This window comes from Tauraco erythrolophus, chromosome 15, assembly GCF_009769465.1.
Source record: "Tauraco erythrolophus isolate bTauEry1 chromosome 15, bTauEry1.pri, whole genome shotgun sequence".
In the NCBI taxonomy this organism is placed as follows: Eukaryota; Metazoa; Chordata; class Aves; order Musophagiformes; family Musophagidae; genus Tauraco; species Tauraco erythrolophus.
The window spans coordinates 1,219,126-1,238,602 of NC_141479.1; the positions used below are offsets into that span (position 1 = coordinate 1,219,126).

General features: G+C 58.3%; 1 protein-coding gene across 1 annotated transcript; it reads left to right on the forward strand.

Moving 5' to 3' along the window:
• Positions 1 to 2,962: 2,962 nt before the first annotated feature.
• Positions 2,963 to 8,772, forward strand: LOC104381717 (uncharacterized). The gene is made up of 6 exons (XM_086620905.1): positions 2,963 to 3,109; positions 5,240 to 5,291; positions 6,134 to 6,324; positions 6,646 to 6,804; positions 7,106 to 7,216; positions 8,659 to 8,772. Exons 1-6 carry the CDS (start codon positions 2,963 to 2,965, stop codon positions 8,770 to 8,772), a joined length of 774 nt encoding a protein of 257 aa, XP_086477031.1.
• The last annotated feature ends 10,705 nt before the right edge of the window (positions 8,773 to 19,477 follow it).

Here is a 19,477-nt window from a genome sequence, read left to right on the forward strand (position 1 = left end):
TCAGACTGTCCACGCAACCTCTTGGGCCACAGCATTTGTGGCCAGTGTCGGCGACGGGTCTCAAACTGGGGACATTCCTCTCCTGAGAGCAGTTGAGATTCTCAGCTACCTGGGTGCAGCAGTGCTGGCAGCACCAATGGTTGACCACAAGGCCAGAGCCACATTGTCAAGACCCACGGGGACACTACAGATCCCCACTGGCTTCTCTTCTACCACCCTCTGGGAGCAGTTGGCTGAGTCATCCTTCCTGTTTCGGCACAATCCCCTGAAGAGCGACGTCTGAACCACCAAGCAGGACAAGTTTGCCTTTCCACTATTGCATCTGCTAACAGGGATGCCTGAGAATGGGCTCTTTTATGGGACACAGAGATCAGCCCCATCTCAGAAACATGAAGACACAGGCTAAATGAGCAGCCTGTGAGTGGCTTGGTTTGACATCCATGTGTCAGAGTGAGAGAAGGAGAGGTTGAAACTGGAAAAAGAGAAGGCTCCAGGGAGACTTTCTAGCAGCCTTCCAGTACCTAAAGGGGCTACAAGAAAGCTGGAGAGGGACTTTGGACAAGGGTGTGTAGTGACAGGACACAGGGCAATGGCTTTGAAATGAAAGAGGGGAGATTCAGACTAGATCTAAGGAAGAAATTCTTCCCTCTGAGGGTGGTGAGGCACTGGCACAGGTTGCCCAGAGAAGCTGTGGCTGCCCCATACCTGGCAGTGTTCAAGGCCAGGTTGGATGGGGCTTTGAGCAACCTGGTGTAGTGGAGGGTGTCCCTGCCCATGGCAGGGGGGTTGGAACTGGATGATCTTGAAGGTCCCTTCCAACCCAAACCAGTCTATGATTCTGTAAGGAGTCAGGGCTAAAAAGAACACTTTATCACCTGATGGGTGGCAACAGGGAAAAAACTACAAACAACTTCTTTCCAGCCCCTCTTCTTTGTTAAAACCAAAATACATGACCCTCCTCCTCCTCCTAAAACTGTGTTACTTCACCAGCCGCCCAGTGAGGAGAGCCCAGCCTCTCAACCGGTAGGAACATGCTCATATTTATACACTCAAGCGCTCCAAAATTCACTAATATCAGAATCAGGCTTTACCAGGCAGCAAGAAATTACTGTTGTAGAGAAAATAAAACACTTGAGTAAGGTTTGTTTTGGTTTTTTTTTTTTCTGCTTGCATTTCTCTTTATTGCCTTCTGGAAACCCACAACATTCACTAACAAGGTTTTCAAAAAAATTTACAATCCCCTCTTTTGTTGAGGAGGAACTGAAGCACAAAAGCAGGTCAAGGAATGTCCATGCTGGGAAGTATCCAATTGCAGAAGCTTAGAGCCTGCCTTTTTTTTTCTTTTTCTCCTCTGTTTCACATTTATATTCCAAACAGGCTCCTACTGACCTCAGCTGTGGTTGCATGTTAACTGTTTCTACTCAGCAGATCACAGGGGATCCCTGTATCCAAGGCTTTTTGAAGCCAGCACCTAGGAAGAGCTCATTAATGCAATTTGCCTGAAATACACAGGATCCTCGTGGAACAGGTGGCCAAACTCCCGTTCCTTGGTGTGGTTCACCACGGCTGTTTGTACCCCTCCATCCTCATTTGCTACGTATCTGCCAATCTTTGCAACAGATGGAGCAGCCTTTCTGGTGACAAACCACCTGATTAATGGTCTGAGCACAGAACGAGGCAGGAAAAGGAGAATGGGACCTTTAATCCAAATACATGCTCTAAGGAGGGTTTCTGCATCCTAATATTTATTAGCATAATCAAAATATTTATTTCTAGTAAATCCCCATTTCTGTATCGTTGATCAAAACAAAAAGGTTCTCAAAGCATTTTTACATCCCAAGGCAAACTGGGGTGCAGGGGCTCAGCTACGGGGCTGGGCTGCAGTGGAAGAGGACAAAGTTAGCACAAATCACCTGACAGATATGATATCATTATTTATTTTCCAATTCATTTAACAGCATCAGAGATGTTTTGTCAAACAAAGATGAAAATAAGCCACAGAAATAATGATGTTTACATAAGCCAGAGACACTCAGTCATTGCTTCGTTGTCAAGCTCCTGGTTGTGTGCTCACCGTAATCAGATTTTAATGTTGTTTCTGCACCTGGTTTTCCATATAACAGCTGAAAATGAAACATCAACACCCACCTCCAGGCTGGCAGCAGAGCTGGTACATGCAGGTCCCCTCCAGGCACAGTCCCCCAGCTGACACTGATGGTGTCTGTTCTGTTTTTGCTTTCCCCTCACACCCTATTTTCCCATCCCTAGATGCCACCAAAACTTTTCCTTGCTTTACTCCATTCCATGCCTTTGGTCCAGCTGTTGAACCAGATACCTGGCACCCATCCACAAAAATAGCAAGAAAAATTCCCCCAAACACCTACATCCCCACGCTGCACCCGATTTACCTGGCCTGACCATGATGGAGAGCCAAATCAGGTGCATTTTTGGGGAGGCAATAAAGAGCAGCTGGGAAGGATTTGGAACCTCCCTGATCAATTGGGTCAATGCTAAGATTTCTCCAACCACCAACGAACCAACCGATCAATCAACCACACAACTACCCATGCACCCACTCAACCACCCTCCCAGTCAATCAATGGATCAATCAATCAATCAATCAATCAATCAACCAATCACCCACCCAGGGGAAAAATCACATCATTGTGCCAAAGATACTGAAGATGCCCCCCCTAAAAATGATGTAAGGTTTCTCCCCTACACCCCAGCCTTGGGAAGAGGTTGGGGGGGGGGGCTCCCCTCCTGCCCCTTCCAAAGCATCTCTCTGGGAGCCGTCGCTTCTTCCCAGGGGGATGCCCCGGGATGGGGATGCGGTCGGTGTGTTTGTACTGAATATTAAATGGGAAGGAAAAAACACACCCCCACCGGTGGCTGAGCAATCCCCCGCCCTGGGCAGCCCGGGACCGGGGAGGCGGTGCCAGGCCGGGCCCGCCCCGCTGAGATGGCGGCGGTACGAGCGCGGACGGTGCTGCTGACCGGCTCCAACCGCGGCATCGGGCTGGAGCTGGTGAAGCAGCTGCTGGCGGCACCGCGACCGCCCGCCTGGATCTTCGCGACGTGCCGGGACCCCGAGGGGCCGGGGGCCCAGGTCAGTGCGGGGCAAACGGGGGGTGCCAGTGGACGCGACTTCTTACGTGCTCGGTTGGCTTTGCCAACGTGAAGAAAGTGTCGTGGTTGAAGGGGATCTGGCGTTCGTGCCGTGCCCTGCCCGGCGTGAGAGTCCTCCGAAGGCTGGTGGTGCGGCGGGTGAAGAACAAGCCGTGTCACCCTTAAAACTGCGGTGCTGGGCTATTTGAGGCTGCGTTGGCAGTGCCCCAGCCAGCCGTCCCATGCCAAGACATCGTCTGCGTGCTGGGTCGTGCAGGGTCAGGTCCGAGCGGGGTTGGAGTCGATGGTTGTGGCTGGCTGAGCTGGTGCGAATTGCTGTGAGGGTGCTCTGGGTGGTTCTGCAATGTGTTGCTGGTGTCTGGGGGTTTGTTAACTGGTGGCCCGTGGAGCCACGGGATCCTCCTTGCCCTGCTTTCCACTTCACTAAAATGAGACAGATCGACACGTGCTGCTTCTGCAGGAAATCACAGGAGCAAGGCCTGACCGTGCTTCCAGCTTTCCTTCGGTCCAGCTTTGGTTTCCTTCTACTTAACTGTGACCCACTGAAACACCAGCGGGGAGATGTTTGCTCTCCGATAGATCCTGGCTTCAGCAGATTTGTTTCCCGCGTCTTCTGGCAGCTTGGACCTGCAGGGATCATGCCTTAGGAAGTCCTAGAGATGCTCTTCACGAGCTTGCTGCCGGCATTATTCTGGCTCAGGAGTAATCACTGTGCAGTGAGAATTTGCCCTGCCACCAGCCCAGGGGTGCCCAGCTCCTGCTGGTGCCCACATTGGCTGGGTCAAAGCTAGCTCAGGTTTCTTATTTTTGCACCATTCTTCCCCCTCCCCAACTTGCTGGGCTTGGGCAATGATGAGATCAGAGGACTTTTTGTAGGGCTGGGCTGGAGCTGGTTTCCTCCAGGTGGTCCGTGCACATTGCTCACCACCGTGGGATGCTCCTCTGAGCTGTGGTAGGGTGAGGGCAGTGTCTTCAAGGTGTTGCTGCTGAAGTCTGTGACCACAGGAGACTGAGGGCAGAGTGACCGACTGTCAGGCTGGTGCCACCACCAGACCCGCATCGCTCCTCTTGCCCCTTTGTGCCCAGATCGGATGTTGGGCTGAGTGAGGCTGGACTCGCGCCAGGATGGCACAAGGCTGCTGAGACCAGCGGCTGGGCATAACAGGGGAGGAGAAGCGGCTGTTGGCCATCACAAATTGCTTAGATGGATTTTTCCATCGTTTCCCGTGCCCAGGGGGAATGTGGGAACATGAGGCCTGGTGGGAAAGCCCAGAGGTAACTGAAGGTGGACCGCAGCCAGTGCCAGCAGCTCTCCTACTCCATGTTGGTGGGATGAGTCCCAGGGGAAGTGTCCCTTCACAAGAATCCACCAACTTGCATTTCCTCTGTAGCATTCTCGGTGGGCTTTTTTGTAAGAGGTTTTTAGTTCTAAACGTAATAGTTTTGGACACATTGAATGTGGCGTTTTGGTTTCTGTCACCTAAAACCTGCTATAGTTGAAGAAATCTCAGAGCAAAGAGCTGCTAGGAGCTGTTAAGTTGAAAGCTTTATCTTTTATCCCTTTCGGCTTCTGAATCCTCTGCGTTTGGTGAAAATAATAAAAAAAAATGTGCAAAGTGCTTCAGTTCAGTTGAGCAGGTGAGACGTAGTGTCCAGAGCAGAGTGGATCCTGGGATTGGACTGTTTGGATCCAGATGTGACTTCCCCAAATGTCAAGTCTGATGGTGTCACTCCATCTCACTTCCAGCAGCCTCTGGGAGGTGCTTCTGGCTGTATCCCCAGCCAGTTTGCATCCTGTCCTGGGTGAGCTGGTCCTCAATAGTTGGCTCTCATCCTTTGCTGCGCCTCTGGCTGTGTTGTGCACATAGACCCTTTGGGAGAGTGGCCATAGTATCTTGCACTTATGGCCATGCCGTGCTCTGAGCACTTGCCCTTTGCTTTGTGGAGCCTAGAAGAAGCTGGAGAACCCAGACAGGTCTCCAGACCAGCCATTCACAAGTGCTGAGTAACATCTGGAAGATGTTTCCCTCAGGTGGACCATTGCTGGTCCAGGATGATGCCTGACATCGCCTTTGCCTCCTGCTGATTGTTTCCATGTCTCTTTTTGTAGGAGCTGAGAAATCTGGCATCCAAACACCCAAACTTGGTTCTTGTGAAGCTGGGTAGGTGTGTTCTGCCTCTGAGCTGGTAAATTTGTGGCTGCTGGCCACGCTTGCCCTGTCTCTCCTTCCCTCCCTCCCCACCTTCAGGCTCTACATGGGGATCCAGTTCTTCAGAACTGTTTCAAGTCCTGCTGCCAAAAGCCCAGCACCTTCAGACCTGTCTCAGCCCCAATATTCTGCTCCGTGGAGCCTCCTTGCCCCATGGCCACAGGACTGTGAGGTTCTTGAGACCCATCCTGAGCCGCCTCCAGCTCCCTGAGCCAAGTGGCTTGTGTTCTTGCCGTGCCATGCAGCTGAGCTGCCTTGATCCCAAATCCCAGGACAGCATCTCCTGTGGAAACACCGTGCGATCGGCCCCAAGCCTGGGCAGGAGCTGTAGGACCTTGCAGAGCCATCCCACAGCAGGTCCCAGCACAACCCCCGTGGGGGACCATCCCCTCCAAGACTGCCCTGGGTTCTCCAGAGCTTCCTCAGGGACGGACTTTGTCCACTGCCAGGAGGCTGCTGGTACCTGGCACAGCAGTGGGAGTCATGGCAGCGCTTTGCCACCACGGGGCTGTCCCCAGAGTGGCTTTGCCCAGTGGGCTGCCCCAGGGCAGGGTCCTTCAGCTGCCGGTGGTGGGGCACCCTGTGCGCGGTGGAGGAGGCAGTTTTGTGATGAGTTGGAGCTTGTGGGTGCCGGGGCGCTCTGAGCTGGTCGCACAGCTCCATCTGGTGCCCACAGGCGGAAGGCCACACAGGTCAGGATCCATCGCTGATCTTCAGTATCTTCACCTCCCTCTTCTCGCCAGGCTCCCCGGGTGGACCTCATGGCTCTTAGACCCTCTTCTCTTCCCCTGCAGATGTTGCAAGTCCCTCAGCGGTTACTGACGCGGCGAAGGTGGTGGAGGGGAAGCTGAGTGGCACGGGCTTGAACCTCCTCATAAACAACGCCGGCATCTGCACCCTGACATCGTCGCTGGAGACGGCAAACGCCGAAGAGATGATAAGGATATACGAGACCAATGCGGTGGGGCCCATGCTGATGGCCCAGGTACGGATGAAGCTCACCATGGAGGGGGAATCTAGCCCAACTTGAGGGTACTCTGGGCTGTCCATGGTCACGATGGAGATCTCGGGGCGCTTTGCCAGGTTTCCTGGGACTGCAGGAGGGAGGGGGCAGTGCCAAGGCTGTGTTCCCAGCCCAAGCCCTTTGTAGCCCACCCTGTGCTGGGCCACTGCAGCAGAACACCCAGGCTCTCTTGGCTTCCCGCTGTTCCTCCTCATCCTCCCTGCCGTAGGCAGGCTGGGTTGCCGTTGCCATAAGTGGGGCTGGTCCGTGGCGCAGGAATCCCACAAGGTCGGTTGTCCCCAGGCGTTCCTGCCCCTGTTGAAGAAGGCTGCCCAGGAGAGCACTGAAAAAGGACTGAGTTGCAGCAAGGCGGCCATCATCAACATCTCCAGCGCCATGGGGTCCATCAAGAAAACTCCTGAGTCCTACTACAAGCCTATCATCTCCTACCGCTGCAGCAAGGTATGGAGGCTGGGGACCTGCCCACGCTCGCGAGCTCTGTAGGAGTCGGAGCTGCCCCTTGCCAGGCTTGATCTCGGGGCGGGACCTGAGATCACGAGGTGGAGGGGCTTATCCATGCTGATCGCTGCCTGAGTTCCCTGGGCATCTCCATGCCCAGCTGCTGCCCACCTAGGTGACACACACACCATCTCTTGAAGACCTGGCGCTGCTTTCTCTCCCTTGCCATGAGGCAGCAATGGGAGGGGAGTCTGGTACGTGGAGCTTTCTGCTGCCTGTGGCCAATGCTTCCTTCCTCCCCCAGGCTGCCCTCAACATGCTCACCAGGTGCCAGGCTCTGACCTACGGAGAAGCCGGGATCCTCTGCGTGGCACTTCACCCTGGCTGGGTGAAAACTGACATGGGCAGCCAAGAGGTGGGTTTTGGCTGAGCAGGTTGAGGAGGGGGGACCCATGGGTGAGACCCGAACCTGCAATCTCGCAGTGGCACGGGAGGTGCCTTGAGTGGCTGGGATGGCTGTCGGGATGAGGGATCCATGTGAGAATGAGCTGCCTCTCAGGCTGGAAGTTGCCTGCATCTGTGCTGGGCCACTGCAGAACGTGTGAGTGCTGCCCAGGAGATAGTATTGACAAGTATCCATGGTGAGGAGAAGGTCTGTCAGGGGCAAAAAGGCTTTGGGCAGCCTGGAGATGTGCAGAGAATCCAACAGAGCTGGGAGGAGACGAGCCGCACTGTCCCATCCTGTGTCTCCTTCCTCAAAGAGCTGCAGGTCCAAGAGGTCTCCTTCACTCATCCTGCAGGATCCCTGTTTTGGGGTGGGGGTGGTCCCTACAACCCTGGAGTTTTGAGAAGGCTGCACATGGCATCCCGCTTGCAGCAGGGATCTTTTACATGTCCTGTTGGTTAAACCTGTAGGTGGCTTCCCAACTCAAGCCACCTCCATCCAAGCCAGCAGTGAACATGCAGATACCCAACCATCCTCTGTATAACAGACCCATCTCATCTCCTGTGGCTTTCTACTCGGTCTGAGTGGAAGGAGCCTTGCTGGTGATGTGCACAAGCTGAGTGAGTGCTGGTGGATGGCTGGGAATCATAGAATCAGGGAATGGTTTGGGTTGGAAGGGACCTTCAAGTGCATCAAGTTCCAACCCCCCTGCCATGGGCAGGGACACCTTCCACTACAGTAGGTTGCTCAAAGCCCCATCCAGCCTGGCCTTGAACACTTTCAGGGATGGGGCAGCCACAACTTCTCTGGGCAACCTGTGCCAGTGCCTCACCACCCTCAGAGGGAAAAATTTCTTCCTTAGATCCCGTTGAAATCTCCCCTCTTTCAGTTTAAAGCCATTGTCCCTGGGTCCTGTCACTACACCCTTGCCCAAAGCCCCTCTCCAGCTTTCTTGTAGGCCCTTTAAGTACTGGAAGGCTGCTAGAAGATCACCGCAGAACCTTCTCTTCAGGCTGAACAGCCCCGACTCTCTCAGCCTGTCTCCATAGCAGAGGTGCTCCAGCCCTCGGATCATCTTTGTGGCCTCCTCTGGTCCTGCTCCAGCAGCTCCATGTCCTTCTTGTGCTGGGGACCCCAGAGCTGAACGCAGCACTGCAGGGGGGTCTCAGGAGAGCAGAGCAGAGGGGCAGAATCCCCTCCCTCGCCCTGCTGCCCACGCTGCTCTGGATGCAGCCCAGGACACTGTTGGCTTTCTGGGCTGCCAGCGCATGGTGCCGGCTCATGTTGAGCTTCTCCTCAACCAGCACCCCCAAGTCCTTCTCCTCAGGGCTGCTCTCCATCCGTTCTCCACCCAGCCTGTACTTGAATGACAGTGGGGTCTCAGTCCTCCTCTTCATTTGTGCCCATTGCAGGCTGACCTGCCAGTGGACACAAGCGTGCGGGGGCTGCTGTCTGTACTGCCGACCCTCTCCGAGAAACACAGTGGGATCCTGCTCAACTGGGAAGGTAAAGCTATTCCTTGGTGACCGCTCTCTGTCCCTACAAGAGACCCCACGGTGCCAGGGGACTCTCCGGGTGCCCAGGAGCACCAGGATGCTCAACCCTCTGCGTTCTGCAAGGGACCTACTTGGGACTCCAGCACCGGGCGTGCAGGGCAGCGTGTGATCCCTGCCTTCACGTTGTTAATTAATAAAGTCAATTAGTACCTCTGCCTTCTCCTGGCTTCAATGCCCTCACTGATGCTGTTTCTGCCCCGGCCTGGAGATGGCCCCTGCAAAAAATAACCTGGCAGCCTGTCTGCCTTGTCTTCTGCTATCTGTGCACAGGTCTGCCTGGTCTCTGCCATGCTCCCACCCAAACCGTGGTGTCCCAGCTACAGATTTCTTGGGGAGACTTTGTGCTGGCTGCGGTGTCCTTGGGAGCTGCTTCTGGGTGGGGGGAAACCTAGTGCCATGGGGGAGGACAACTGGGAACAGCAGTTCTGCAGGATGGAGAAGCTGAGAACCTCTGGGCTTCTGCTAGGGATTTGCCCAGGAGGTGGTAACACCCCCAAAGTAAAGGACTTTAGGGTAGTGCTGGGTTTTCCCAGGATGGTTCTTGACTTTCTGGAGGCTGGGAGGGAAAGGGGACAGCAGGGAGCATTTGTAGCCTGGGTGCCAGCCTGGGTGTGGGGACAGGGTGCCCATGGCTGGAGGTAGCAGCACTGCCAGAGCTCATGAACTTGGACCCCTGGCTCCTTGTACCCACTTCTTGAGGGTCCCAAGCAGCCCAGGTGCCCAGCCAGAGATGGGAGGAGAGGCAAGATGCCCCTGCAGAGTTGAGGAGTGCTGGGAGCACCCCAGGATGGATAAGGGGTCTGTCACTGGCACTTCTCTCTGGAGCCATTGCAGGAGCTGGGACATCAGGGTACCATCTGGGTCTTACTTCTCTCCCAAAGCTGTGGCTCTGCTGCCTCATCCCTGGCACAGGGGCTAATGCCCCCCCCACCTGGCGTGCCAAAGGAAGCCAAGCCCCTGGGCTGTTTGAATCTCACTGTCTTCTCCCTGCCCAGGCTTACACAGATGGAACTAGATGATCTTTGAGGTCCTTTCCAACCCAAACCACTCTAGGATTCTATGACATGCACTTTTCCAAGCCTGTGCTGAGCACCCTTCCTGCCCCTTGGAAGAGGTTCTCCTGCCTCAGTTGCTCCACATGAGCCAGCTGGAGCCTGGTCAGTCACTGCAGGCTGGTTTGGAGCTACCTGTCCTTGGCTTGCCCACCTGTCTCCTCGTTTCTCCCAGAGGGGAGATTTCGGTTGGATCTAAGGAAGAAATTCTTCTCTCTGAGGGTGGTGAGGCACTGGCACAGGTTGCCCAGAGAAGCTGTGGCTGCCCCATCCCTGGCAGTGTTCAAGGCCAGGTTGGATGGGGCTTTGAGCAACCTGGTGTAGTGGAAGGTGTCCCTGCCCATGGCAAGGGGGTTGGAACTAGGTGGTCTTGAAGGTCCCTTCTAACCCAAACCGTTCCATGATTCTATTCTATAAGACAAGCCTCATCCCAGGGAGCACAGACATGCTGGAGCTGAGCTGCCAGGGACCACACCAGCCCTGGGAATGTGGTGGCCAGGGGTGCCTGAACACCTTAAGGTGCTCCAGGACACGTGCTCCTCCAGAAGCCTCGGTGAGGGGCCAGATGGGCAGGTCTCCCTGCTCCAACGCTTGCCAAGCGCTGTCGGCTTTTCCTTTGCACAAGTTCCGGGTGTTTGTGCTGGTGCAGCTGATTATCTCCCCGTTTCCTCTCCTGCCTGATGTTTCCTGCCTCGCTCGCTCCCTTTTGCCCGCCTTGCCCTTTGTGTCAGGATTATCTCCCGGCTCTGGGCAGCGTCAGACCTCAGCATGCCCCCTGCCCACCGTGATGGCAACACGCAGCCCCAGGTCCTTTTGCTTGGGCTGCAGCCCAGTGCCCCAGAGGACACTTGGGATGCCAGCTCCACCTGGCCATCCAGCAGCTCCTTGGGAGCACGGGCGAGCTGGGACAGGGCAAGGATGATTTGCCATCCATCTGCTTCTAGCAGCTGACCCATCGCTATTCTGAAGCTGGGGGACAGGTGCCAACTGGACCAGTGCATTGCCACAGGGGGCTGCCGGGTCTGACAGTATGGAAATCTGGGCAACCCCTCAGGGACCTTTGATGTAGAAGTTGGGCAAGGGCATAGGAACAAGTCTGGGGGTTGCAGGGACCATGGGTGGGGAGGTTGTCACATGGAGCAGCTCAGACTGCCTCCACCAGCCCCTGTGGAGCCAGAGCAGCATCTGGGGGCAAACTCATCCCTGTTCTGGGGAGCCCAGCAGCTCTCTGGCTTCCAGGGATTAACTTCAGTGGTGAGAAGGTCCCGTATTTTCCAAGGTCTTCCACCAGAACTTTCAGACCAACAGCACTGGCAAAGACTTGTTGCAGCAGAGGATGGGGTCAGACATGTCCACGGGCTGGGACGGGAGTGGGGAGGACACGGAGAGCCCTGGCAGGACCTGCCAGGATCAGGGTAAGACCCGTTTTGAGAAGCAACCTCCTACGCCCAGGTGGGGCGACCACCAGTGGGCAGAGCTGCCATGAAATGCAAAGCCCGTTCCAGGAGGAAGAGGGGCAAGAGGAGCCTGGGAACGGAAAAGGGCTGCTCCTGTGACACAGATGCGGCTGTGGAGGTGGAGCAGGAGGCAGGTCACGGACACCAGCGCACGAGGAAGTGCTGGGACACCAGCGGAAGGACGGCCAGCGCGGCCAGTCACAGCAGCTCCAGGTGCTGTAGACCTTTGCTGGCCGGGGAAGGACCAAGAGCAGAGACAACCAGAACCACAGGGACCTCAGCCAGGACCTGGAGGTCCCCTCAGCAGGAGTCTTCTTCCAACCAGAACAGCTCTTCGTTCATCCAAGGTGCGGGTGCTTTCTGTGGCATGGGGGGACAGGGCAGCAGGATGGTCATGGTGGGGACATCTCCGTGCCAGGTGGCACCACAGTCCTGTGGCTCAGAGTCCCCGGGTGACCATTCCCAGAGCCACCAGCAGTGGGGTGGACCGATGCTTGGAAGGCTGGATCCTCTGGGCACCTGCAGCTCTTGGGGGGGGGTGCAGTGCCGGGAGGGTGCTGGGGCACACGGTTGCCACTAAAGCACCAGGACCCAGCCTGGGTGCATGGGAAAGGCGGCTCAGGAGGAAGCACATCCCGGTCCCTGCAGCCCAAGGAAGCCAAGTGTGGCCAGGAGATAACGTGCCGAGGCTTCCTCCAGCACCGCCACAGCTGCGGGGCCGGGGTTGCTCTGTCGCTATCTGGCCCCGCAGAGCCCCGTTCCTCCCTTCTCCCTCTCCATGTATTATTGTTGGTGGGGAGGAAGCAGCTCACCCGAGTCCCACCTCAAGCTTTTAACCCACTGCTGCCTGGTTTGTGGCTCTCTGCTCCCGTTGCCCAGAGCCAGGAAGGCTCCACAGCTGCCCTGGGAGGACAGTTTGGTTTGGTAGCAGGAGCTTTACCTCCTTGGCGACCAATGGCACCTCCCAGCAGGTCACCCCTGAGCCACATCGTCACCCTCCCGTCTCCTACAGCCACCCTTTGCAAAGGGTGGACGCTGGCGTTGGCATCTCTCGGTGTGGAGAGAAGGTCCTGAATGTTTTAGCGACTGGTGGTTCCCTCCTTGCTCTCTCTTCCCACTTTTAGCTGGTTGCATCCTGCCTGGTGCTTCCTTGGGAAGCCTCTCTGCTCTGCTGGGGAGGTGGCACCATGGAGCTGCCAGCTTTACCAGCTTCGTGCAGATTTAACCCAAATACCTGATAAAGGGTTCGGAGGAAATCCATTCTGGAGAAGAAAATTGCAGCACTTCAGCAGCTTCGTTTGACGAGTCAGGGTTTAATTGAACCCCAGGGTGTCCGGAGGTGCTTCCTGCCGCTCCCTGGGTAAGTGGAAATCAGATGGACATCTCAGCAACGTTCTTCAGCTCATCTTCTCCTGCAACTGAACTCGGCCAAATTGTCCCCCTCTTCTTCTCTGGCAGGGAGAGGACCTCAGTGTCCCATCAGCACAGGCTGGGGCCGTGTCCTCCCAGCACTGCCCACCGCGGGACACCTCTCCAGAGCGCTGGTGTCCATGTGGAAGCAGAGGTAGGTCACCCAGCCACCGAGCCCGCCGGGGCGACGCGGAATCGCTCCATGCCCTCCTGCAAATCCATCGCACAGGCTGACGTGCCTGTTGCATGCCCTGGTGCCCCTTGGGCACCCCTGGCACAAACCAGCCATTCGCCTGGGCCAGCCAGCTCCATGCTCCGGGGCCCTGGCACAGCCATGAACATGGATCTTCCAAAAAAAAAAGCCCTGTCCGGGAGCTGTGCCGGCCCCTGAACTTGGCACAGGAGTTTGCACGTGGGCTTCTGCCCACGCCTTCACCTCGGAAGGGGCGATGGTGCCGGAGCGGGTCCTTGGCTGTAGGACCACATCCTGCTTTGAAGGGTCCTGCCGGGGCGTTGGTGCAGGTCAGCCTCTCCCTGCCTGTCCCCTGGCACCGGCTGGGCTTGAATTTCCAGCTGTTGCAGAACGAGTTCCCAGGCGGCTGCACCCGGAGCTGGCGCCGCACCAAGTGCCAGTGTGCCTGTCCAGCGCAGGGCACAGGTGGCTGTGGGGATGATGGCTTGAGTCAAGCTGCCCAGGGTATGCCATGGGTTGGGGGGCTGCCCTACTGCTGCCCATCCCCCTCTGTCCCCTGGCGTGTCACCACCCCAATGCATCCGTGCAAACCCGGTGAGTGGCACAGGGACTTCGGGGATGTCCCTGGAGACCAGCAGGTACCATCCCACCTTCTCCAGCCGCATGCTTTGCGTCCCAGCCTTTGCTGGGGATGTGGAGCAGGGTGGCCGGGATGCCCACTCGAATGCCAGCCCTGCTGCCCTGGAACATCCTTCCCCCCTCACCAGCTCTAGGGAGAGGACTGAGCCCCAATGATAGCGAAGAACAAGATCCGAGCTCTCTCCCCGGTGTCCCTCTCCTCGGAGCCAGGGAAGTGACGCCAGGGAGGAACTTGGCTCCAATTGTTTGTTATTCCAGGATAAAGTTAGCCTTTAAAGCAGAGCCAGTGCTGTCAGGGCCACATACCATCCGGGAACATCGCTCCTTCCCAACGGCTCCAACACGCTCCTTCTTGTTGTGCTCATCCGGAGCCAGCCCTGGGCACAGCGAGGGGGATGCAGATGGGGTGGGGGAGATCTGAAGAGGAGCCTCGAGGCTCTTTTCCCACTCTGGGAAAGTTGGGAATAAAGGGAAAAGGCTTTGCTCCGGAGAGGGAGAGCTCTCCTGGCTCTGGGATACGTGGGGAGGAAGGAGCAGAAAGCATGGGCTGGGAGCAAGAGAAGGGCAGGGGGACTGGGATGAGGCTGGGGGGGGTCTGCTGACCCCTTCCTGGAGAAGGGCCAGCTGGAGACCCTCCAGAGGGGACAATCTGCTGATTCCCACCAGGAAGATAGTGCAGGGGCAGGGTGGCAGCACGGGGCTGGCACCCATCTCACCGCCCCACAAGTCCCTCTGGAAGGGGCTGGGGGCTCGCTTAGAGCTTGACCCCCCCCTCCCTGCGCTGAGCCACGACGTGCCGGTGGAGCAGAGGGGAAGGAAGCCGGGTTGGTGGAGCCCAGCCAGGGAGAGCTTCTTGGCAGCCAGCTCCGGCCTCCAGCACCTCCCGTGCCGAGCGCGATGGGGAGCGAAAAGCTGCGCGAGCCCTTTCCAGCCGTTCCCCGGCCTCGTGCCGGCGGGAAGGCAAACGCCAGCTGGTGACGCAGCGCTGGGGGCCGCGGCACTGCCTGCCGCCTCGGCGGGGTGTTGCTGGGAAGCTTGAGTCATCCTCACCCCCGGCAGGAGAATATGAGACTTGTACATGTAAACAGAGCTGGCCCCGGCGCACCGGGGCACGTGATGGATAACTGGAGAGACCGGCTGGAGCCTTGGCCCCGGGGCTGGTGGCATCGCCGGCTGCGGGAGAGGCATGTGAGAGGGGGCTTGGCCTGTGGAGAGCCTGAATCGGTCCGCTCCTGCTCCGTCCTAGGGCTCAGGGGAGCATCACTTGGATGGGGAGGATGGGGCAGGACCCGTGCTATCGGCATGTCCCCTGCTCTGCTACCCCCACCTCAGCGGTGGCTTTTAGCAACCAGTTTTACCCCCCAGTCTGCCCCTTTGGCTGCTACCGCCTTCCTCCGTGGACATCTGTCCCAGTGGGAACCAGTTTGGACCAGCAGCACAGGCCAGGCAGAAGAGGTGCAGGACAAGGGTAAAGCTCCAGAGATGCCACCTCGTGGTGCCAGCTCCAGGAGCAGAGCACAGCTCATGCTGGCAGGAGGTTTCCCCGCATCTTCTTCTTCCTGGAAGTGCCAGGCTTGGGAGCATGGAGGCTCACCGGGTGTCTCTTCCCATCCCAGGACCCAGGATCGCTCGGAAACCTCCTGGTTGTCCGACACGCTCTCCAGCACGTGATTTCCCCCCGGGGTTTATACATGCCTCGCCACGGGTTCCGGGCTGGGAGAGCTGGAGGCCAGGAGGTGATTACAGCCACTTCCTCTCCCTGCTCACCCCGCGCAGCCGGTTTCGTTTCCTTAATCCCCATCCCAGCAGTTTCTGTGTTGTTTTCTTTGGAGGGGAGGGATCATTTGCCGAAGGCTGCTGCTCGCTGCAGGGAGCTCTTTCTCCCTCTGGGAGACAAATGTGGGTGCCCACGGAGCCGCTCAGTGACTCCACGGGCTGAGCTTTACCCGGCGCGATGCCGAATCGCCAGGCTGGCCGCTGGGCTTGTCCATGATCTCAGCTTTCCTGCTGGGTGTCGGACGGTCCCCAAAGGGCTGCAGGAATCCTGTGAATCACAAATAGTTTGGGAGTGATTCCTCCAGGGTGTGCGCGAGATGGTTCCCACCGTGCCGAGGTGGGGACGGCTGCCCGGCTGCAGGAGGTGACGTGGTCCCAGGGGACGTTCAGCCCCCCAGGCTGAGTTGGGGTAGGGGTTGGAGATGCTGCCCAACACCTTCCTGGGATGGAGAAGGGAGTTAGGAGAGGGGACAGCTGGCTGGTGGCCAGAGAGTCTGGACTAGCCCATGGTGTCCTTCTGGAGCTCCTTGGACCAGCTGGGGCTGAAGCTGATGCAGCCGTGATCTGGATGTTCTGGCTTTGCTGCAAAGCCCTGGCTTGGTGCCTGCTGGCCAGCCGGAGACTCCGGGCGAGCTGACCGGCACCCGCTGCTGGCCAACACCAAGCAGGTTTGTGGCCGCTCCGGGGATGTCCTCGCCTCCTTCCTCCCACCCTGCGGACATGCAAAGTGCTGGGACAGGCAGCTCTGCCCCGCAGAGAGGGACGGACTGGGTCAGGGCTGAGCCCTGGCCTCCTGCTCCTGCCAGCTGGCCCCGAGCGTGCCAAGGAAGGGTTTCCAGCAGAGCTCAGAGGACCCGCTGGCACAGCCTTTCCCCGCTGCCGGCCAGTTCCCGAGCGCGGCCAAGGCTCCGGTGACTCAGCCGGAGTTGCTCCCATTGCTCACCCAGTGCTGCTCTACATCCCTCCCATTGCTCACCCAGTGCCGCTCTACATCCCTTTGCTTTTTCCCCAGTTGCCTTCCCCAAAAACGCACACCCGGAGGGGCGAGGAGCCCCATGCCAGGATGCCAAGCTCCAAGCCCGCGGCAGGGATGGCGGCAGGCTCCGCCGAGCCCAGGCGCCTTGGCTGCGATCGGGATGATGGCCGAGCTCCGAAGGTGCTCAGCGTGCTGGTCTGTCCCCGGCGCGAGGTGTCGGAGGTCTGAAGCTCCAGCCCGTGCTCGCTGCCTTGCTCCAACGCCGAGCAGGAATGCTGAGCACGCAGCGGCGGAGGGAGGCAGGGCTGGAGCCAAGCGCTGGCCTCCTGCCCTCCGGAGAGAGGGGAAGATGCCGTGGCTCCAAGCCCAGCCCGCGGTGAGAAGAGCGATTTGGGCAGAGACTCGCGGTGTGAGGGTCCACCTGGAGCCCCGGCCTTCCTCTGCGCGGCGACAGGCAGATGTGGGAAGCTGGCACAGCCAGTTGCTGAAGCTACCAGGGAGAAGGGGACGTGGTTAGGATGGTCCTGGCTCACTGGGCTCTGGCAAGGTGTGATGCGGTGCTGGGCGATGCCAGCAGACAAGGTGCCCTTGGCTCAGCGATTCCTGCCCATGCCAGCACCCAGTGTCCTCCCCGGCTCCAGGAGTATCTGTATCCATCCTGGGAAGGTTAACCCTGCCTGCCAGTGGGCATCATCCCTCCTTAAAGCCAAGATAGGAGGGATTTTGGGGAGCAGGGAGGGCAGGGGGTCACTGCAGGGCCTCAGGTGCCAAGCCTGCCCTTGCTTTTGTTTGCAAAGCTGGTCTGCGCCGAGCAAACTGCCGGTGACCTGGAATAGCCCGCGCGGTGTGCCAGCCCCAGCCTTGGCAGAGGTGGTGTTGGGCTCGGCAGAGCCAGGCTGGCAGGGCTGGCGGCGCATGGCCCAGGGGACAGGCTGTATGGGCGGCACCGCTGGCCCCGGCCTTGGTGTGGTCCCTTCTCCTGAGGTCTGTGAAGCTGCTCCCCGTGCCAGCAGGGGAACAGTGTTTAACCTGGCAATGGCAGTGTGTGGGTCAGCGAAACGGGGTGGGGTGGGTCAGTCCACCTCCAGGCACCCCACGTGTTTGCTGAGAGTGTCTGGAAGAGGCTTCCTGAAGAGGTGGTCGATGCCCCGAGCCTGGCAGTGTTTAAGAGGCCTTTGGGCAATGCCCTTAATGACAGGTTTTAATGTGGTCAGCCCTGAAGTGGTCAGGCAGTTGGACTGGGTGATCCTTGTAGGTCTCTTCCAACTCAAAATATTTTCCTTTCCCTTCCCCTCTCCCTTCCTCTCTCCCTTCCCCTCTTCCGTCCCCAAGCTCTGTGTCTGAAGACCCACCCTGCTGCTGGGTAGGACCAGCTCGGTAGTCTTCAGTTGGGGTGGGTGAGCCCAGGCAAGCTGTGCTGGGCATTGGGCAGCCCACCGAGCCAGGCTGGGGGAATGAGAAGGGTGGGATGCATCCACGCAGAGCAGGGATGGGGAGAAGAGAAGGCTCCGGGGAGACCTTCCAGCACCTTCCAGTGCCTAAAGGGGCTACAAGAAAGCTGGAGAGGGGCTTTGGACAAGGGTGTGTAGTGACAGGACACGGGGCAATGGCTTTAAACCGAAAGAGGGCAGATTTCAATTAGATAGAAGGAAGAAATTTTTTACAATGAGGGTGGTGAGGCACTGGCACAGGTGGCCCGGAGAATTTGTGGCTGCCCCATCCCTGGAAGTGTTCAAGGCCAGGTTGGATGAGGCTTTGGGCAACCTGGTGTAGTGGAAGGTGTCCCTGCCCATGGCAGGGGGGTTGGAACTGGATGGTCTTTGAGGTTCCTTCCAAACTGTTCTATGACGTGCCCACTTTTCCAGGTCATGCCAGCTGTGGGTGCATACCGAGTCCACGGGGTCACCTTGCCGGTGGGGCGGCTGGTCTGGCAGGTTGGCAGAATGCCTGCAGAGATGGGGTGTTAGCAGAGGACGTTTCCTGCCTTGCCCCTGCTAACCTCACCCTCCTGGCCACACAGCAAGAACTGGCTGCTCTTGGAGAGCTTGTGGGGGGTGACCAAGGTCATGACACCATCCACAGGGCATGGGTGGGATCCAGCCCCAAACTTGATCAACGTGGGACGCTGACAGCGTGGCACGGTGGTGCTGGCCACGCCAGGCACATGGTGGACCATACTGGTGGGCCAGGGACCTGGACTGGTTGATCAACCAGCTGGCTTGATGGATCCACACGTCCTCTCTGCCTGTGTTGGCCCTTTGGTTTGGCTCTTCCCTGCTGTCCTCTCTCCCATCTTTGCAGAGCTTCTCCTACCACATAACCGGGCCAGCCTGGGGGGCCGGGAGCTGGGATGTCCTGGTTCTCACTGCTCCTCGGTGCGGCCCCAGGAGAGCAGCAGTGGTGCCATGGTCTCCTTGTCGCCGATCTTGCCCTACTCCGCTGAGCTCCGACACCCGCCGTGGTCTAATTAGTGCTTCTGCACGGCAGGGCTGGCTGCAGCACTGTGTCCTTGCCAGGAGAACGTCTCGCCGGGGCCACGAAGGCATTGGTCCCATTTAAAACTGGGTCAATTCGACAGGATCTAGGACAGATAGAAGAAAGATGGGTGTGGGAGGGAAGAGAGGAGCAGGGGGCATGCCCCCAGCAGGCTCGAGAAGCCTGGCTTCTTCCCTCCCCTCCACCCAGAGCGCCAGGGATGCTCCGAGCTGTCAGGGTTTAGGATGTGGACTGGCAGGGCAGGGTCCGATCCAGGGCAGCCGTGATGGTCTGTGAGGAAGCCAGAACCTTCTGTGAGGAAGTGGCACACGTCAGGGTGGCAGCCTGCGTTGGCACCAGGGCTGCCCGTCTCATAGCTGGGGCGGTGGCAGAGCCCCTCTGCTCCTTCCCCGTGGGGGCTGGAGGCCGGCAGGAACGGGCAACGTGGGTCGGTGCCCACGCTTTGCTCTCCCAAGGTGGATTTGCCGACTGGCAGAGGTCCGAGCACGGCTCCTGCTTCCCGTAGTTGGGGTCAGGAGGTGTGGGGCGAGAAGGCAGCGTGGGGCGCTGGGTACCACGGAGCTGGGAGCAAAGAGCCCTCTGCCACCGACTGACCGCAGAGCCTTGGTCACGTCACTTGACCTCCCAGAGACGCTGTCCCTGCCCTCAGCGGGGTGTGCGACGGGCTCGGGGTCTT